This window comes from Saccopteryx leptura, chromosome 2, assembly GCF_036850995.1.
Source record: "Saccopteryx leptura isolate mSacLep1 chromosome 2, mSacLep1_pri_phased_curated, whole genome shotgun sequence".
Lineage (NCBI taxonomy): Eukaryota > Metazoa > Chordata > Mammalia > Chiroptera > Emballonuridae > Saccopteryx > Saccopteryx leptura.
The window spans coordinates 8,286,162-8,308,328 of NC_089504.1; the positions used below are offsets into that span (position 1 = coordinate 8,286,162).

The following is a 22,167-nucleotide window of genomic DNA, read 5'->3' on the forward strand; positions in this document are numbered from 1 at the left end:
AAAGAAAACAAGGAGGAAGAGGAGAAAGAAGAGGAGGAAGGAAGGAAGAGGAAGAAAAAGAAGAAGAAGAAGAAAGAGGGAGAAGAGAGACTAGCCACACCATGCAACTGAAACAGTCAAGGCCAAGGGAACCAGCCGCAGACTATCTGAGGGGACGTGAACTAGAAGACTCTCAGTGGCCACAGACTGCCTCATCTTAAAAGCCCAGAGAAGCAGCCCTGGCCAGATATTTCAGTTGGTTAGAGAATCATCCCAACACACAGAAGGTTGTGGGTTCGACCCCTGGGCAGGGCACATGCACGAACAGACTGTTGTTTCTGTAGCTCGCTCTCCACCTTCCTCTCTCTAAAATAAATTAACAAATTAAAAACAAAATTCCAGAGAGGCACTTTTACCCAAAACATATGAAGTCTGTAGACTGAGTAAGTTTTAAGGGGTCTGCCTCACAGTAATCTATCATTGAAAGCCTACAAGCCCTGGCCAGCTGGCTCAGTGGTAGAGCGTCAGCCCAGCGTGTGGAAGTCCTGAGTTCGATTCCGGTCAGGGCACACAGGAGAAGGTCCATCTGCTTCTCCACCCCTCCCCCTTCTCTCTCTCTCCCCCTCCCTTTCTCCCTTGCTAAAATCAATCAACAAAATATAAATAAAATAAAATTAAGAGGAAAAAGAAAGCCTACAGTGTGAAATGAACATAGAGTGGAGGGAGACTCCTGCTCAGTTCCAACAGTCTATTTCCCTCAAATCCCTAGCAACCAGCATCAACAATATTGGTGTGTCCAGAGACCAGGAAGGGCCCTCCACGCCCTCCCCAGCCACACCAATGCTCAGGAAGATGGGTGGAGAGAAACTATGAGAGCAGATCCCTGGGCTGCTGCCCCCCCACCCCCAATGTGGGGGCTCTGAAACCATCTACACCTAGAAGTCCTTCTTTCCTCCCCCTCAGCTGCCACACAGAAGTAGCTTTGTTCCTGCTGCCATTAGGAAAGTTCATGAGAATCGTCCACTGGAAAGTCCCGAATTACATCTAAGCCAAGTGTAAGCAGCCTCTCTGCCCTCACAGTGGTAACACCCCTCCCAGCTTACACTTGTCACTGTGAGTCTACACTGTCAGGGAGCTGAAAACAGCACTCTGGCCCCAATAGCCACAGAGAAGAAGAAAAATCTGCCAACACGGTTCACCCAACGGACTAGTATGATCTGACTTCTTGTTGTGGGAGAGAGTCTGGACTAGATGCTTCTAAGATCCTTCCCAGAGCCAGGAGCCCGTGTGATGGCACCTTGGCACTCTGACTGACTACAGCCATTTTCTCCTCAAAACAACCCCGAAAAATGAAGTTCACACAGACCAGGGTTGACGTTAAGACATAGGAGAAACAGCATAGAGAGAAAGACTCCTGAAAAGTTTCCACTTGCCAAGCCTCCCAACCTGGAGAGTGGTGGCTTGTTCCTACACGAAGACTCCTGGTGGCCGGCTCAAGCTTGCTGTGGATGATTTGTCAGTGGGCCAAGGAAGTCATAAAATCATAGACACTGTTCTGACAGATTTGCCTTCTTCAAGGCTGCTGGCTGCACTTCCTAGCCCCCCCTAGAGAGTCCACAGCACCTGAATACGCTGCCGACAAAAACGAATCTTCCCTGGCAAACCTGTTCATATCTCTGTGAGTGGTAGGACCTTCCATGGGGCTGCTCAAGCCGGAACACTGGGGGTCTTTCCCAACTCCTTCTCCTCCCTCACATCCAATCAATCTCCGTGAGCCTGACCAGGCAGTGGCGCAGTGGATAGAGCATAGGACTGGGACACAGAGAACCCAGGTTCGAGGCCCCGAGGTCACCAGCTTGAGCGCGGGCTCATCTGGTTTGAGCAAAAGCTCACCAGCTTGGACCCAAGGTCACTGGCTTGAGCAAGGGTTAGTCTGCTGAAGGCCCACAGTCAAGGCACATATGAGAAAGCAATCAATGAACAACTAAGGTGTCGCAACGAAAACTGATGATTGATGCTTCTCATCTCTCCCTGTTCCTGTCTGTCTGTCCCTATCTATCCTTCTGACTCTCTATCCCTAAAAAAAAAAAAAAATCTCCATGACGTGACATTTCTCCCTCTCAAGACTTCTTCACATCAATCTTCTGTCCAGCAGCCGTGATTTCTCCTCACTGGCAGAGACCCACGTCCTTGCCACCCCTCTCTCCAGCCTGGATCAGCACAAGCTTCCTAATTAAACCCTCTGCCATCGGTCTCCCCCTCCCACCCATTCTCCACACAGCAAGCAGCGAACTTTCTAAGCTAGATTCTAACCGCGGTCTCCCTGACTTAAAACTTCAGTCATGTCCCACTGCTCCTAGAATAAAGAGAAACGTCCCCCACAAGGAGCGGAGAGCCCCAAGGACCTCCCCAACTTCCCTCTCCACATTCCCTTGCCCCCCAGCCCAGCCATACTGAAGCTTTCTTTTTCTTGCCAAACCTGGACATGGGTCTACGTGACGTTCTCTCTCCCACGCCCCACCAACACGAGCCTCCTCCTGGCTATCTCCTTATCCTCTAGGTCTCCCCCAGACTCCCTCATCCTCCAGGCCCTGCTGAGGGTCCCCCACATCCTCCAGCATCATCACACCATTGACCCCTCTCAGGGCAGTTACCCCAATGTATGACCACTGCTTGTCGAAATCCCCCTGGGACCAGGTCTACTTATGTACCACTGTATCTGCTGCCCTTAGCACAGCATCTGGCACCCGGGAGAGACTGCATACATACTGGTCAAATGAATGAAAACCTGGTCCCAGAGGCCTCTGAAGCATGCTAAATGGAAACAAGTCATGATGCAGGAGCCCGGGTTTCTCTGACATCTCAGAAGTCCTTTTGTTTGTTCTCTCTACTTTTCTCCATCTGTTTTTTCTCCTCTGAGAATAAAATAGGCTTTCTTAATATCTCACTCACTTCCTACAAGGTCAGCTCTTAGACCGAATAATTAGTAGACATTAAAGTGAAACAACAGTGGCTTACAAAAAAGAAAGAAAGAAAGGAAGGCATACTGAAAGTCTGCCCTGAGAGCTTGCAATTTGAGCTATCAGTAGTTCTTCTTGCTTCAGAGCCCCAGAAATGTCCATTAAGATCAGATCAGTGTACATCAGAATAAATTATTTTGTTTTAACCAATGCAAACCTTCCCAAAGGGCATCAGAGTAGATAATCACTGGCTGTTAGCTAGCGATTATTAGATTATGTGTCTACCAAAAGTATGAGTGGTTCATTTCCTTGATTCTTCCAACGATTAGTTCGGTGACCTTAAGCAGGTACACTAATCTCTGTAATTGTATCTTTGAGAAAATATTAACACCTTGTGGTGAGTCTTTCTTGTTTTTCAAGCAATGTTTTTGTATATTATTTAATGTGAGCCTTAAAGGAATTCTGTGATGCTGGGATTAGATTCCCCAATTTAAAAAGCAGCTAAATAACACATCCAGGTCACCCAGCCACTAAGCATTAAAACTGCAACTGTCAGTTGGATGTCTGACATCTAGTCCAGAACTTTTTCCAATACCCAACACTGATTCTTGCTGATTAAAAAAAAATTTTTTTTAAATAAGCATGATGGGGAAAATGCAAGTAAAACTCATACTTGCTTGAATGAAAATGAAGTCATAGGGAGTTCCAATCAAGATGACATGATAGGCAAATGTGGTACTCAGAACCTCCCACTACTAAATCAAAATTACAACTAAACTATACAACAACTGTCATTCAGAACTGCCTAAGATCTGGCTGCGCAGCAGTCCTATAACTAGGGATATAAAAAGCCCTTTAGACGCCATTTAGTGAGAACTCCAACAGCATGAAAAAGGACATAGAAACCATAAAAAACAACGAGTCAGAAATGAAGGTACACTAACTGAAATGAAGAATACATTACAGGGAATCACCAGTAGAGCAGAGGAAGCAGAGAATCAAATCAGCAATTTGAAATATAAGGAAGCAGAAAACACCCAATCGGAACAGCAAAAAGAAAAGACTCCAAAAGAAATGAGGATAGTGTAAGGAGCCTCTGGGACAACTTCAAGTGTACCAACATTTGCATCATGGAGTGCTGGAAGGAGAGAGAGAGCAAGAAATTGAAAACTGATTTGAAAAAATAATGATGGAAAACTTCCCTAAACTGGTGAAGGAAATAAACATTAAGTCCACAAAGTGCAGAATGTCCCAAATAAGATGAACCCAAAGAGGTCCACACCAAGATACAGCATAATTAAAATGTCAAATGTTAAAGACAAAAAGAGAATCTTAAAAACAGCAAGAAAAAAGCTGTTAGTTACCCACAAGGGAACTACCATAAAACTGTCAGCTGATTTGTGAACAGAAACTTTGCAGGGCAGAAGGGACTGACAAGAAATATTCAAAGTGATGAAAAGCAAGGACCTACAACCAAGATTACTCTACCCAGCAAAGCTATCATTTAGAACTGAAGGACAGATAAAGAACTTCCCAGACAAGAAAAAGCTAAAGGAATTGTTCATCACCATCAAACCAGTATTACAAGAAATGTTAACGGGTCTTCTTTAAGAAGAAGAAAAAAAATTATTAAAAAAATATGAAAAATAAACAGCCATTAAAAAAAAAAAAGCCTGACCAGGTGGTGGTGCAGTGGATAGAGTGTTGGACTGGGATGCAGAGGACCCAGGTCAAAACCCCAAGGTCGCTGGCTTGAGCGCAGGCTCACCAGCTCGAGCACAGGGTCGCTGGCTTGAGTGTGGGATCCTAGACATGACCCCCATGGTTGCTGGCATGAGCCCAAAGGTCACTGACTTGAGCAAGGGGTCACTCGCTCTGCTGTAGCCCCGGGTCAAGGCACATATGAGAAAGTAATCAATGAACAAGCGATCAGCGAACAACTAAGATGCCGCAATGAAGAATTGATGCTTCTCATCTCTCTCCCTTCCTGTCTGTCTGCCCCTATCTGTCCCTCTCTCTGATTCTCTCTGTCAAAAAAAAAGAAAAGAAAAAAGAAAGAAATCTTACCCTTTGCAACAGCAATGGATGTACCTGGAGAGTATCATGCTAAGTGAAACAAGTCAATCAGAGAAGACAAATACCATATGTTTTCACTTATATGTGGAATCTAAAGAACAATATAAACAAACAAAACAAACAGACTCATAGATACAGGGAACAGATGATTGGTGGGGGGGTGTTGGGAACTGGGTGAAAAAGAAGAAGGGGTTGAGAAGTACAGATTGCTAGTTACAAATAGTTATGGGCAAGTAAAGTATAGCATAGGGAATAGATAGGGGGTCCTTGGGTTACAACACAGTTTCATTCTTATGACAATGACATAACCTGAATTTCGGTGTAAGTTGAAACATATCTTAGCCCAAGTCACTTACCTATTCTAACACAGTTGTAAAATCATAACCTAGAATATAAAAACATAACTAAGCCACAGAAAAAGGACATAAATGCACTGTACTGTGTATTCTTCTGCCGCACAACCAAACTAGTTTGCCCATGTAGTCTCTAGGTATGACGCTAATGGCATAAGCCAAAACACTCAATTTCTTCAAGTTTTATGGGAGTGAGCATCGTCAACTCGAAACGTCGTATGTCAAGACTGTCATAACCTGAGGAACCCCTGGTGTCAGTAATACCGTAATAACTATATATGGTGCAGGTTGGGTACTGGAAATATCAGGGGAACACTTTGTAAAGTACACCTGAAACTAATACAAAATCTTGAATGTAAACTGCAACTGAACATTTTTTAGATTACAGAAAGGTTAAAAATAAGAATAAGTAAATAAAATACAGTGAAGTCTTAGATACCTCACTCTAACTCCAGCTCCAGCAGCAGCCCTGCACGGAAGTAACTGACTGAGGCAATCAAATAAGAGGGTTCAGCTGGGAGCTCTCCAAGCCCTTCCCTTACAGGCAGCCATAGGACTAGGGTTCAAAATTTATGGCTGCTGAGTTCCTAGTGGTAACTATAAATTTGGCCTGCCTACTCCACTGAAGAAAAGATACTTCATTAGTTGCCAAATACCTGTTTGTCTAAGAGGTGCTGTGTGGCAAAAAAAAAAAAAAAAAAGAAAAGAAAAGAAAGAAAGAAGCCAGAGGGGAAATCTTTCAGGGTACATTCAATAAGCCATTTTTGGAGCCCGTGGTGAATATATGCTTTCTTGCATTTAACAGTTAACACGTGAATAATACCTGAGTCCCAAACCACTCATAGAAACTTTGCCCCAATTTAAACTACTTATCACCCCATAAGAGTAACATCTAGTTCAAACAAAGGAAGAGGCCCTGGCCGGGTGGCTCAGTGGATAAAACATCGTCCCATTATACTGAGGTTGTGGGTCTGATCCCTAGTCGGGCATGTGCCAGAAGTAATCAATGAGTGCACAACTAAAAATGGAACAACTAAGTGAAATCAGTTGATGTTTCTCTCTCTGTCTCTCAAATCAGTGGAAAAATTAAAATTTTAAAAAAGGAAGACTACAGCCTGGCCGGGCGGTGGCGCAGTGGATGGAGCATCGGACTGGGATGCAGAGGACCCAGGTTCGAGACTCCGAGGTCGCCGGCTTGAGCGCGGGCTTATCTGGTTTGAGCAAAAAGCTCAACAGCTTGGACCCAGGGTCGCTGGCTCGAGCAAGGGGTTACTTGGTCTGCTGAAGGCCCACGGTCAGGGCACATATGGGAGGGCGATCAATGAGCAACTAAGGTCTTGCAACAAAAAAATAGATGATTCATGCTTCTCATCTCTCTTCATTCCTACCTGTCTGTCCCTCTCTCTGACTCTCTTTCTGTCCCTGTAAAAAAAAAAAAAAAAAAAAAAAAAAGGAAGACTACATTCAGAAATAAATGGCAAGAATACTGCATATTAAATCTGGGGGGCAGGGGGAAACTATGGGATTCAACCAAGGCTGGACTCAGCCTTAGATACTTTTTTTTTTTTTTTTGTATTTTTCTGAAGCTGGAAACGGGGAGAGACAGTCAGACAGACTCCCACATGCGCCCGACCAGGATCCACCCGGCACGCCCACCAGGGGCGATGCTCTGCCCACCAGGGGGCGATGCTCTGCCCCTCCGGGGCGTCACTCTGCCGCGACCAGAGCCACTCTAGCGCCTGGGGCAGAGGCCAAGGAGCCATCCCCAGCGCCCGGGCCATCTTTGCTCCAATGGAGCCTTGGCTGTGGGAGGGGAAGAGAGAGACAGAGAGGAAGGGGGGGGTGGAGAAGCAAATGGGCGCTTCTCCTATGTGCCCTGGCCGGGAATCAAACCCGGGTCCCCCGCATGCCAGGCCAACGCTCTACCGCTGAGCCAACCGGCCAGGGCCCTTAGATTCTTTTATTAGAAAAAAAATATTAATTAAGTACTCGAAATTAAGGACACACATCACAACATAGACGGAAGAAACTGATTTTTTTTTAAAGACAGTTAAAGCCTGACCAGGCGGTGGCGCAGTGGGTAGAGCGTTGGACTGGGATGCAGAGGACCCAGGTTCAAGACCCCGAGGTCGCCAGCTTGAGCGTGGGCTAATCTGGTTTGAGCAAAGCTCACCAGCTTGGACCCAAGATCACTGGCTTGAGCAAGGGGTTACTCGGTCTGCTGAAGGCCCGCAGTCAAGGCACATGTGAGAAAGCAATCAATGAACAACTAAGGTGTCGCAACGAAAAACTGAAGATTGATGCTTCTCATCTCTCTCCATTCCTGTCTGTCTGTCCCTAAATATCCCTCTCTCTGACTCTCTGTAAAAAAAAAAAGGGAAAAAGATAGTTAAAATAGACAAGTCTCTAGCAAGTATTTTCATAAAAACAACACAAACAGGGTAGAATAAGAAAGGATGCAGAATATCTTTTAAAAGCTCTATGAATTTAGCCTGACCTGTGGTGGCGCAGTGGTCAACCTGTAATGCTGAGGTTGCAGGTTCGAAATCCCAGGCTTGCCTGGCCAAGGCACACACAAGAAACAACTACTGCTTCTCGCTCCTATCCCCCTTTCTCTCTCTCCGTCTCCTGTCTCTAAAATCAATAAATAAAATCTTTAAAAATATATAAACAAAAATTCTACAAATTTAATTTAGTTAATATAATTTAATTTTTAAGTTAAAAGGCTTGCTTTATAAGGAAATATAAATTGCCAAAACTGACTAAAGAAGAAGTAGAACTCCTAAGTAAACAAACAGTAATCAAATAAATCTAAAAGGCTGTCAAATATTTATCTTCTTCCCCCTCACCCAAAAGCAACAAATTCAGAGTTTTATGGATAAATCATTTTTTTTAATTTTTAATTTTATTTATTCATTTTAGAGAGGAGAGAGAGAGGGAGAGAGAGAGAGAGGAGAGAGGACCTGGAATCATCAACTCCCATATGTGCCTTGACCAGGCAAGCCCAGGGTTTCAAACCGGCGACCTCAGCATTTCCAGGTCGACGCTTTATCCACTGCGCCACCACAGGTCAGGCTGGATAAATTATTTCTAACATTCAAAAGGAATCTCCATGTTATCTGATGTATTCTGGAACATATAAAAAGATCGGACACTTTCCAATCCATTTAAAGAGAAATTCTGATGCTTAAGATCTAAAACTAATTTAAAAGAGAGAAAGAAATATATATAATATAGAGTTCAACTATTCATTCCAAACATTTAGTGAATGCTCACTATACACCAGCATTGTTCTTCAAGGTGCAGGGGATACAGCAGTGAACAAAACAGTCTAAGCACTCATGGAGCTTACATTAGGTTGGTGGAGGCAAGGACAAACTAGTAAGAACAAAATGTCAGGTTTGACAATTCAGCATGATAAGGGGGAGAGGAAATTGTAGGGAAATCAGGATAGTGTCCATCTTATATAAAGTACTCAAAGAAGATGCCATTGGTGAGGTGGCATTTGATATGAGACCTAAAGGAATTAAGGGAACATGAATGCGGATATCTGAAGAAAGAACATTTCAGACACAGGGAATAACAAAGAGAAAACCCTGATATGGGGTCATCCTTGGAATGATCAAAGAAGAGCAAGAAGGCTCTAATGTTAATGAATATAGATGCAAAGATAATGAGCAAAATTTAATAATACAGAAAAAAGAACAAACATAACTATCAAGTAAAGTTTATTTAAAAAGTATTCATTGCGCCCTGGCCAGACGGCTAAGTGGATAAAGCATCATCATCCCCGTGTGCCAAGGTCTTGGGTTCAATCCCCAGTCAGGGCACAAATGAGAAGCAATCAATAAGTATACAATTAAATGAAACAGTGAAGTAAAAGCAACAAGTTGATGCTTCTTATCCTCTACCTCCCTTCCTGTCTCTCTCTCAGAAAAAAAATTTAAAAAAATATTAAAAAAATAAAATATAAAGAAATATAACATAAATTCTTTTAATACATGAATATGGTACATCTCTCCATTCATTTCAGCCTTCTTTGATTTCTTTCATCAGTGTTCTGTAGCTTTCAGCATACAGATCTGGAACATACAGTATTTCATGGTTTTTTATTCTATTGTAAATGGCACTATTCTAAATTTCAATTTCTTTTTTATTTATTTACTTATTTATTCATTTTAGAGAGGAGAGAGAAAGGGAGAGAGAGAGAGACAAAGAGGGAGAAAGAGAAGAGAGAGAGACAGAGAAGAGAAGGTGGGGAGGAGCTGGAAGCATCAACTCCCATATGTGCCTTGACCAGGCAAGCCCAGGGTTTCGAACCGGCGACCTCAGCATTTCCAGGCGCTTTATCCACTGCGCCACCACAGATCAGGCTAAATTTCAATTTCTAATTGTTCATTGCTTCTATATAAAAATACAATTTCTGTAAACTGTCTTTGTACCTTGTGACTTTGCTAAACTCATACAATTCTTGTTTTCACAGCTTGCTCCCTTCTTTGTGAAGCTAAGAATCACTATTTTCACATAGCAAAACAACAAAGAAACTAAAATATTAAAAGTGAATTTGTTAAAATGCCAATTTTCCCCAAATTTATCTACAGATTCAACACAATTCATATCAAAATCCCAGAAAGATTCAGAAATAGAAACTGGTGAGCTGATTCTATAATTTATATGGAAAAGCAAATGAACCCAAACAACCAAAACAATTTTGAAAAGGAAATAAAGTTAAAGAACTCACAGTACCTGGTTTTCAGTCTTACTTGACAGCTATAGCAATTGAGACAGACTGGATATTGGTGAAAGCATACATACAGGTCAACAAAACAGAATAGGGAGTCTAGAAATAGACCTGCTCATATATGGTCAACTGGTTTTCAACAAAGAACAAAGACAAGTCAATGGAATAAATAATAGTCTTTTCAACAAATGGTGCTGGAACTACTGGGCATTCACATACCGGAAAAAAAAAAAAAAAGTCATACTCACACAAACTTGAATCTTGACCCTAACTCACACAATACAAAGAAATTAAATGGATCAAAGACTATGTAAGGCCTAAAACTATAAAACTTCAAGAAGAGCAACGGTCATTGGGACTTGGACATGAGCTGCAAAATATAGAATGGTGACAACAATTCCAGTGCCATGCGGACTTTTCCTGTGTGGAACTTTCCTGGACTCCTGCTCCCTGTGACAGCTCCTAACAGACTGAACTGTGGTTGGGTTGCATTTTTCAGGGATTTGGCATGGTGATGGGGCCATCTTGGACTTGGGGAACATGTTAAGGACACTACTCTTTTAGGGATTCTCGCTGTATTGGCCAAGAGTTTGCTTAAAGGCTTTTAATCACTGTAAAAAAAAATAGAGGACTGGATGAAGAAGATGGGGCACATATACACCATGGTATACTATTCAGCTAGGAGAAATGGTGACATTGGATCACTTATAGAGGAATGGTGGAGTCTTGGTAGCATTGTGCGGGGGTGAAATAAGCGAATCAGAAAAAAACAGGAACTGCAGGATTCCAAACATTGGTGGGACATAAAAGCGAGACTAAGAGGCATGGACAGGAGTGTGGTGGCTATGGGGAGGTGGGGGGAGGGAAGGAGGGAGAGGGGGAGGGGGAGGGGTACAGAGAGAACTGGATGGAGGGTGGCGGAGGATGATCTCGCTTCGGGTGATGGGTATGCAACAGAACTAAATGACAAGATAACCTGGAAATGTTTTCTTTGAAGGTATGTACCCTGATTTATTGATGTCACCCCATTAAAATAAAAATTTATTTAAAAAAAAAAAAAAAAAAAAAAAAAAAAAAGAAAAAACCTAAAAAAAAAAAAAAAAAAAAAAAAAAAACTTCAAGAAGAAAACACAGAAAATATAGCCTGACCTGTGTGGATAAAGTGTCAGCTGGGACTGCTGAGATTGTGGGTTGGAAATCCTAGGCTTGCCTGATCAAGGCACATATGAGAAGCAACTACTATGAGTTGATGTTTTCCACTTCTTCCTGCCCCCCATTCTCTCTCTTACTCTCCTCTCTCTAAAATCAATAAATAAAATCTTTTTTTAAAAAAAAAAAAAAACACGCCCGGCCCTGGCCGGTTGGCTCAGCGGTAGAGCGTCGGCCTAGCGTGCGGAGGACCCGGGTTCAATTCCCGGCCAGGGCACATAGGAGAAGCACCCATTTGCTTCTCCACCCCTCCGCCGCGCTTTCCTCTCTGTCTCTCTCTTCCCCTCCCGCAGCCAAGGCTCCATTGGAGCAAAGATGGCCCGGGCGCTGGGCATGGCTCTGTGGCCTCTGCCTCAGGCGCTAGAGTGGCTCTGGTCGCAATATGGCGACGCCCAGGATGGGCAGAGCATCCCCCCCTGGGGGGCAGAGCACCGCCCCTGGTGGGCGTGCCGGGTGGATCCCGGTCAGGCGCATGCGGGAGTCTGTCTGACTGTCTCTCCCCGTTTCCAGCTTCAGAAAAATGAAAAAAAAAAAAAAAAAAAAACACGCCTGACCAGGCGGTGGCGCAGTGGATAGAGCATCAGACTGGGATGCGGAAGACCCAGGTTCAAGACCTCGAGGTCGCCAGCTTGAGTGCGGGCTCATCTGGTTGGAGCAAAAGCTCACCAACTTGGACCCAAAGTTGCTGGCTCGAGCAAGGAGTTACTTGGTCTGCTGCAGGCCCACAATCAAGGCACATATGAGAAAGCAATCAATGAACAACTAAGGTGTCACAGCAAAAAACTAATGATTGATGATGCTTCTCATCTCTCTCTCCATTCTTGTCTGTCCCTGTCTATACCTCTCTCTTACTCTCTCTCTGTCTCTGAAAAAAAAAAAAAAAACACAAAAAAAATAATGTAAAACATAGAAAATCTTCGTGAACTTGGGCTAGACAAAAAAAAAATTTATTATTGATTTTAGAGAGAAAGGATGGGAGAGAAAGAGAGAAACACTGATTTGTTGTTCCACTTATACATTCATTGGTTGATTCTTTTATCCCCAACAGGGGATTGAACCCACAAACTTAGTGTAACTCAGGATAATCTTCTAACCCAGTGATTTTCAACCTGTTTACACTTCAGGACCTATGAAAATAGTAGAATTATTTGGGGGACCGCTAAGACAGAAATCATCCTAAACATAAGCAAATTCTACCAAGATCACTGGGTCTATAATCTTCATACAACATCAGGGTGGTTAACTCTTTCACAGGCCAGCATGAAATTTCTGGCGGACCAGTCAGAGGACCAGTAGTTAAAAAACACTGCTCTAATCAACTGAGCTACCCAGCCAGGGCAGGCAGATTTCTTAAATAGAATACCAAAAGCACAATCTATAAAAGAAAAAAAAATTGATAAAATGAACTTCATCAAAATATAGAACTTTTGCTTTTTTTGAAAAATACTTTTTTTTTAATTTATTTTTCTGAAGTTGGAAATGGGGAGGCAGTCAGATAACTCCTGCATGCGCCCCACGGGGACCCACCGGGCACACCCATCAGGGGGTGTCGCTCTGTTGCAACCAGAGCCATTCTAGCGCCTGAGGCAGAGGCCGTGGAGCCATCCTCAGCGCCTGGGCCATCTTTGCTCCAATGGAGCCTTGGCTGCAGGAGGGGAAGAGAGAGACAGAGAGGAAGGAGAGGGGGAGGGGTGGAGAAGCAGATGGGCGCTTCTCCTGTGTGCCCTGGCCAGGAATCGAACCCGGGACTCCTGCACGCCAGGCCAACGCTCTACCACTGAGCCAACCAGCCAGGGCCTTGAAAAATACTCTTTTAATTGATTTAAATTTATTGTGTTTACATAGATTCTACTATCCCCCCAAATGCATCCCCCCTCCCCGGTGTTCCCCTCAACGTCCCCCTTGCCCCCTCCCCCCAATGTCCTCCCCCATTCCTGTTATAGAGAGCAGGATTTCCTTTTCTGCTCTCTTTTTATCTTTTTATTTATTTATTTTTTTGTATTTTTCTGAAGCTGGAAACGGGGAGAGACAGTCAGACAGACTCCCGCGACGGGGATCCACCCGGCACGCCCACCAGGGGCGAGGCTCTGCCCACCAGGGAGCGATGCTCTGCCCCTCCTGGGCGTCGCCTCGGCTGCGGGAGGGGAAGAGAGAGACAGAGAGGAAGGAGGGGGTGGGGGGTGGAGAAGCAAATGGGCGCTTCCCCTATGTGCCCTGGCCGGGAATCGAACCTGGGTCCCCCGCACGCCAGGCCGACGCTCTACCGCTGAGCCAACCGGCCAGGGCCCTTTTCTGCTCTCTATAACGCTGTATTATGTGTAATTTCACCAATTTCTTTCCCTTCTCAGATCCCATCCTCTCATCCCTTTCCCTCTGTCCACTTTCCCTCTGGTCCCTTTGATCCTGCCTCTGCCTCTATTCCGTTCCTCAGATCACATTGTTCATTGGATTCTTCAAATGAGTGAGGTCATATGATATTTTTCTTTCTCTACCTGGCTTATTTCACTCAACATAATAGTTTCCAGGTTCATCCATGTTGTCGCAAAAGGTAAGATTTCCTTCTTTTTCATGGCCCCATAGTATTCTATTGTGTATATGTACCATAGCTTTTTAATCCACTCGTCCACTGATGGACACTTGGGCTGTTTCCAGATCTTGGCTATTGTTAACAATGCTGCCATAGGGAGATGAAAAAATATTCAACATCACTAATTAGAGAAATGCAAGTTAAAACCACAATGAGATACCATCTCACACCAGCCAGAATGGGGCTCATTAACAAAACAACACATAATAAGTGCTGACGAGGATGTGGAGAAAAGGGAACCCTCCTGCACTGCTGGTGGGAATGCAGACTGGTGCAGCCACTGTGGAAAACAGTATGGAGATTCCTCAAAAAATTAAAAATAGAACTGCCTTTTGACCCAGCTATCCCACTTTAGGAATATATCCCAAGAACACCACATCACTGATTCAAAAGAAAAATACTTTCAATAGAATAAAAAGACAAGTCACAAACAGAAAATATTATATTTGTAACTCATATTATCTGATGAAAGCCTTGTTCCCAGAATATATAAAGACCTCCATATCTAAGGTTTTAAAAATGTATTTTCCACCTGCAGTTGGGAATCCCCAGATGCAGAAAGCCAACTGTATGCATTGTCCTAAACCATTTTATGTAAGAGACTTAAGCATTGTGGGTTTTGGCATCATGGAGGTCCTGGAACCAATCTCCAGTGGATATCCATGGATGACTGAAGTTTCTAGGGAGTCAATAGTTCCATACGGATTTCCACTATGCAGGGTGGGCACCCCAAACCCCTGCATTGTTCAAGTCTCGGCTGAAATAACAACGATGCTGGTAGGAATGTAAAATGGCAGAGCTACTTTGGAAAACAATTTGACAGTTTCTTATAAAGTTAAATACACTTGTCATATGACCCATTCATCCCACTCCTAGGTACAGGGGGTCCTCGGGGTCATCAAGTTGCGACAGTCTCAATATATGATGTTTTGAGTTTACGACACTCCCATAAAAACTTTTAAAAACTGAGACATAGTGTTTAGGCTTACGCCGTTAGCGTCATACTTACAAACTATGTGGACAAACTAGTTTGGCTGCGCGTGGGGGAAGAATATGCAGTATTCTTTTTCTGTGGTTTAGTTATGCTTTTATGTTCTAGATCATGATTTTACAACTGCGTTAGGATAGGTAAGTGACTTAGGCTAGGGAGTGTTTCGACTTAACACCAAAAGTCGGGCTATGTCACTGTTGTAGGAACGGAACTGTGTGGTAACCCAAGGACCCTCTGTATTTACATAACCAAGTGATATGTTCCCACCAAAACCTATGTGTGACTGAATACTCATATAAGCATTATAGAAGCATCAGCAATTGCCCCAAAGTGTAAATAACTCAAATGTCCTTCAGCTGGGAAATAGATAAACAAACGAAAGTACATCCATACAACAGAATAACAGTCAGTAACAAGAAGGGACCCACTACAGATAGAGGCAACATGGATGATTCTCACATGCACTATGATAAGAGGTCATATTTAAGAAGCTATATGAGTCTATTAATACGACATTCTGGCAAAAGCAAAATTATAGGGACTGTAAACAGTTCAGCATTTGCCAGGGGCTGGGGATGAGGGTGGGAGGAGAGGCTCACTAGAAAGGGGCAGCACACGGAATTTTGAGGGGGTGACTGGCACCATTCTGTATTCTCATTACACTGCTGGTGGCATGACTGTATGTGATGGGTGAAATCTGAAAAACTGTTCACTAAAAGGGGTGAATTTTACTGTGCACAAATTCTATCTTAATTTAAAAAATGGAATATGTATTTAATGGAATATGTATTTAATATTTCAAGATATACTTGTTTCTTTTTTTAAAAAAGTGTAAGAAATGAATAAAGACTGCTTCTATCATGGTGTCCTCTCAATTTGTGACACATCCCATGAATCATGGCCCCATCTGAAAAAGGTACGTATTTAACACACAAACAGAAAGTACATTCTTTTCCAAAAGAATGTGATTCTTGGCCTGACCTGTGGTGGCACAGTGGATAGAACATCGACTTGGAACACTGAGGTCCCCGGTTCAAAACCCTGGGCTTGCCCCGTCAAGGCACATATGGGAGTTGATGCTTCCTGCTCTTCCCCCTTCTCTCTCTCTCTCTCTCTCTTCTCTAAAATGAATAAATAAAAATAATTAAAAAAAAAAAAAAAAAAAAGAATGTGATTCTTATAAGAGATCACGAGGAGAAACTAACAGCTAGGAAATTATTAAAACACACCCTCCGTTTTGTAGTCCTTGCATCTTTGTAACACACTGACAAATTTTCAGGGAACAGGAATAAACTCTGGATTATACAACATGGATTTACATAATTGAAACATCATCTATTAACATAAAATAGATACTAATATGCCATAAAAATGAAATTGTCCTTCTCTTACAATCTCTTTGTAGAGAGCAAAAAACAACAGTTATGGGGGAAAAGGGTAAATAAATTAGGACTGGGAACAGAAATTGGGTCAGATTACAAATCGTTCATATGTTTCAGGTCCATTCTCCATTTTCCAGTTCATTTGCACCTCCTTCAAAAAGTTTATCTGAGGGTGATGGGTATACAACATAGCAGACTGTCCAAGTGATGTGGAGATGTTTTCTCTAAATCTATGTACTCTAGTTGACCAATGTCACTCAGTTAAATTTAATTGTCTAAATTAAAAAAAAAAAAGTTTATCTGAGACTCTGCTTTCTCCCCCAAAACTCTGGCCCCACAGGATAGTAGTTTGTTTCTTCTCAAAATCTTCTAACACTTTCATTGACCCACTTGGTGGATCTTTGCATAATAACATTTACTGAGTTTACTGTATGCCAAGAACTATGCTAAATGCTATACCTGCATTACATCATTTAGTAATATAGAACCCAAAAATGTAGGTGCAATTACTACCCACTTTACAGATGAAGAAATTGAGGCACAAAAATGTCCCATTGTTTGCAAAAGTCATACAATTATTACATGATAGATAAGAATTTTATCCCAGGTAGTCTATTTCCAAAGCCCATTCTCTGAACCGCTATATATAAGATTTAGTCATTTATTCAGTATTTCCTGAGTACCAAGCACTAATTCACAACACTAAAAATAGACATAAGAACAAAACAAGGTCCTACTCTCCCCTGAAGGAACTTCTGCTCTAACTGTACAAGGCCAACACAAAGAAGTACAATACTCTGAGTATACCTGAAGTGTGCTAGGAAGTGACAGGGAAAACTTGGGACACAGATGGTATCTCAGAATACAGGATTGTCTACGTCTGTCACACAATATGAAAGTGTCCTGGCCTGACTAGACAGTGGCGCTGTGGATAGAGCGTCAAACTGGGATGCGGAGGACCCAGGTTCGAGACCCTGAGGTCGCCAGCTTGAGCACAGGCTCACCTGGCTTAAGCAAAACTCATCAGCTTGGACCCAAGGTCACTGGCTCGAGCAAGGGGTCACTCGGTCTGCTGAAGGCCCATGATCAAGTCACATATGAGAAAGCAAATCAATGAACAACTAAGGTGTCGCAACAAAAAAACCAAACTGATGATTGATGCTTCTCATCTCTCTCTGTTCCTGTCTGTCCCTATCTATCCCTCTCTCTGACTCTTTCTCAGTCTCTGTAAAAAAAAAAAAAAAAAAAAAAAGTGTCCTGTATTTTAGTCACTCTGTATTCTATAACTCCTAACAGGCTCCTTAACAAACATTTGTTGAATGAACAACTAAAGTTGACCCATCTCCTCTACTTTTATTGTTTCTGTACCGACTGCCATTCTAAAACTCAACTCAAAAAGATGTGACAAGAAGCCAGAACTACCTTTATTTTGCTTTTTATCCTTCATTCGTTCATTTACTAAGTATTCATTGACTGGCTACTCTGATCCAGCCACTGTTCTTGGCATGGATTATAGTGAACACATCAGACAGAGACCCCGCTCTACTGGAAGCAATATTCCAGTGGATAAAACAATCAAACATATATTGTAAAAAACAAACACTGAACATGATCATTTCAGATCATTTCCAGTGCTATGAAGAAAATTAATGAAAAATATGATGAACAGTGGTGATAGGGTGTTAATTTAGATTGGAAAGATCAGGCTTGAAGGTGACATTTAAACTGGTACATGTTGATTTTTAAAAACCTTTATTTCACTTTTATTTTTAGAGGGAAAAGGTGCAGCTAGAAACCCCATCCAAAATTAAGAGCCAGAAGTAACCTGCGTTATAGACAAAGGATTGCAATAAGGATTTCCAAATTGTATACCTAACTCAATTGTTAAATGAATAGAACACTGGTCACACATTCCCCAATTTTATGTAAAACTGGTTTGGTTTTATTTTTTTCATAAAAAGTGGCTTTGCCTCATTTCAGAAAAGAAAAGAAATTTTGACCGTATTACATATCAACTTATTTTTACTTTTATGCTTGCTTCTAAAAAAATGAGGAGAGGGGGGACTGGGGAGCCACCTGCATGAACAAGGTCCTGGCAAGTGACAAGGACGCAAAAATCTGATTTCTGTAACACTTGAGAATTTTGCTTTTAAAGCACCTTATTCAAAACATTTGAAAGAATGTAATGTAACATTCACATTCCATATTCTGTAATCCTTTAAAACGGGCATTGGAAGTACATAGAATATCTAGAATAATGAAGAAAATTCTTTTTAAACTAATGTTGCAAGGAACTGGACACCTCTGGCAAGTCATTAACTGCTCTGAGCCTCCATTACCCCCCCCCCCCAACAGTTAAAATGAGGGTGTTGACATTACAGGATCTCCACGGGTCCTTCCAGCCCTAAACACCCTTGATTCTCCTTAGAAAACAGAAGGTATGTGATTCACATACCTTCATGGGGAGGGCAAGTGCTATAGCGGGCACTTAAAAAAAAAAAACCTGCTCATTTAGGGTTCAATTTTTATAACAATTTTCTTCTCCTGTATTGGGATATTTTCTGTACATCATCAAAAAGACTGGGGGAAAAACAGTAATGATGTTCAAAAGGAACACTACAAAGCCAAAAACATTTGGTAGCAAAAGGAGAGAGGAGAGTGTGTACTATAACAGGAGAATCATCGGAAAGGAAACGAATTTCCATCGTTTTTATTTTATTTCCTCTTATCCTCTCCTCCAGAGAAAAGCCCAGTCTTAATTGTCTTCTAATTCCAAAAGAGGTAACAAAAACCACAGCCAATCCTGGCACATTTTTGTTAAAGAAATAGCCAAAATACTGAAGAGGCACCGTTTGTTTACACATCCCTAATCTTAGCACCGAGGACGCCGTTTTCCAAATACTACCCACCCACATCAACCCTCCCCTGCGGCTGGCACTCACCGCCGTCCATTTTTAAAAATCCATTTATGTCGAGCGTTTCATCCAAACCCATAAACAACCATTTCCTCCCTGCAACAGTGGTCTGAAAAGCCCAGAAGGTTCAGCCAAGCAAGGGCTGAGTCGTGCAAACAGAGAGACTGCAGACTGCGGTGCTGGGCAGGGCCACTCCTCGCGCCGCACGCTACAGTTTTGCTCATCCCCGGTGTGATTTAGGAGGGTTCAGGACCCTGATAAGATCCCGCCCTTGAAACCAAGACCCGGTAACCGGAGGAGGAGAGAGGCGGCCTCAGCCCAGCAGAGCCGAGCCGAGCCGAGCCGAGCCGAGCCGAGCCTTGGGAAGACTGGCTTCTCTCCAGCTGCCAGGAGTGGCCCAGGCTGGGCGCGCGAAGCCGCTCCCAGGTGGGTCTCTCTGCAGCCGGGGACCGCGGCTCCGGCTTCCTGGGAGGGAGGAGGAAGGGAGAGGAGGACGCAGGCCGGGATTTCGTTCGTCACGATTCACGAAGGAGGGTGGGAAAGAGGGAGGGACTGAAGAAAGAAAAAGCAGTGGGATCAAGGGGCTTAGGGAATAAAGAAAGCAAGGAAGGGGGGGACAAGGGAAATGGTGGGAAGGTGATGGAGTGAAGAAGAACGGAGTGCACGGGAGGGTGATAGGGTGCAGAAGGCAAGGGTAATAAACAGCAGAGGGTCAAGGCGAAGAGAAGGGAAAAGGATGGGGTGCCGGGGGTGAAGGGGGAGGAAAAATGAATGGAGTGAAGAGAGAAATGGGTTTGTGAAGAGGGGGTGATGGGGAGAGGGGGGTGATGGGGAGAGGGGGGTGATGGGGAGAGGGGGGTGCAGGCAAGAGAGGGATGGGGATGAAGGGAAGGGACGGGGGATAAGGCGAGGGGATGGATGTAAAGGGGAGGATGGGAGAAGGAGGAGAGATGGGAGAAGGAGGAGGGATGGGGTGAAGCGGGGAGGGAGGGGGAAGGGTGTGGAATTCGGGAAGGGGATTGCTGGGGAAGAAGGGAAGCGGACGCGGGCCGCAGGAGGCCGGAGGGACTTCCCTCGGAGGGCGGCGCCGGAATAACGGAGCCCTCCCAGCCATAAGCCCCCGGCCGGGCGGGGCGAGCGGCCAGCCCGGAGGCCCGGGCGCTGCGGGCAGGTACAGCGCCGAGCTCCTCCCGGGCAGCCGCAGCCCCGGCCTGCGGAGCGGACCCCGACCCCACTTACTCTCTCCGACCACGGCTTTGAGGCCAATGGGTGCCATCGCGCCGTGCGAGTCTTCGGGATCCGAGCCTCCTCACGCGACGCCCGGGGACACCGCCGCCTCCCCGGATGGGCGCGCTCTGCTGGCTGCAGCCCGCCGCCCCAAAGCCGCTCCAGGGACCGACTGACGCGCGGACTCCGCGCGGGGGCGCCGCGCGAGCCACAGCCAGGCTGCCGACCCGCAGGCGAGCGCGCGCGGGGGCGGGGCCTCGCGCTAGCGGTTAGCGTCACCCGCGCGCCTACGCCAATCGCACTGCGGCCCGAGGCCTCGGCCCCGCCCCCTGAGATGCGGCTAGGCGCGAGGCGGCCTCTGGCTGGAGCCAGAGCCGCGCCTTCCCCCCCTCACCTCACGCGCCGCGCGCCCCCGGCAACCGCGCGCTCCGGGATAGTGAGGTCCTAAAGTCCCCTGCGCACCTGAATCCCTGGGCACAGGCTAGTAACACTCTCCATCTTGCTGAAATCCATCTATGGTCCTGTCTTTCCTCTTTTTGGTAGCCTTTCATTACCCTCTTCCCATAAAAGGAATTCGGAGGCTAGATCTCTTATTAGTAGTATCCACTCCCAACCACAACATAACTTGCGGTTAGCTTATCGACACCATCTCTATCTCTCTGGGCACCTATTCATAGATCCACCATTCACTGAACTGGTAGATGTCAAGCTCCATGCTAAACCCCTTACATACATCATCTCATTAAATTCTCACAATAATTGGGCGTTGTTTTTAATCCCCATTTTTCAGATGAAAAAAAGAAAACAGGCTCAAAGAACTGAGCACTAGACTAGACCTCAAACTGTGTATCATTCATTAGCAAATATTTATTGTTATCTCACCACTGTATGTAGAACACTATTCTAGAGCACTCAAAGTCTAGAAATGTTTAAGTCCCAAATCTGGTAAGAATCGCTAAGTGCCTGACCTGTGGTGGTGCAATGGATAAAGTGTCCACCTAGAATGCTGAGGTCGCTGGTTGAAAACCCAGGAGGGCTTGCCTGGTCAAGACACTTATGGGGGTTGATGCTTCCTGCTCCTCCCCCATCTCTCTCTTTCTCTCTCTACCCTCTCTAAAATGAATAAATAAAATCTTAAAAATATATATGCTATGGGACTACTCTTGATTTCAGTATCTCCTTCCTGGAGCTCACATTTATCAAAGTGGTCCTAGATTTTGCTTGAATTTCTTTGTTGAAGGGGGAGTTTACTTTTGAAATATGGCACAGGGCTCACCTCTGGCTTCAAAAAAAAAAAAAGAAAGAAATTACTAGAGTCCATTAAAAATCAAAATGCACCTGACTTGTGGTGGCACAGTGAATAAAGTATCAACCTGGAATGCTGAGGTCGCCATTTCAAAACCCTGGGCTTGCCTGGTCAAGGCACATGTGAAAAGCAACTACTACGAGTTGATGCTTCCCACTTCTCTCTAAAACCCTGGTTGGCAAACTGTGGCTCATGAGCCACATGCGGCTCTTTGGCCCCTTGAGTGTGGCTCTTCTACAAAATACCATGTGCGGGCACTACCTCAATAAGGAATGTACCTACCTATATAGTTTAAGTTTAAAAAATTTGGCTCTCAAAAAAAATGTCAATCGTTGTATTGTTGATATTTGGCTCTGTTGACTAATGAGTTTGCCGACCACAGCTCTAAAATAAACAAAGTATTTTAAAAATAAAAAGGGGCCCTGGCGGGTTGGCTCAGCG

General features: G+C 44.2%; 1 protein-coding gene across 2 annotated transcripts in view; it reads right to left on the reverse strand.

The window, feature by feature from the left end:
• STXBP1 (syntaxin binding protein 1) overlaps positions 1-20,638 on the reverse strand; it is a 76,222-nt gene extending 55,584 nt beyond the window's left edge. Inside the window, exon 1 of one of the 2 annotated variants that reach the window (XM_066367086.1) lies at positions 20,433-20,637. In XM_066367086.1, coding sequence (XP_066223183.1) covers positions 20,433-20,469 — 37 coding nt within the window. In that variant the 5' untranslated portion in view covers positions 20,470-20,637. Of the gene's footprint in view, positions 1-20,432 lie in introns of both variants that reach the window. The other variant, XM_066367085.1, reaches the window with a different exon arrangement.
• Positions 20,639-22,167: the final 1,529 nt, after the last annotated feature.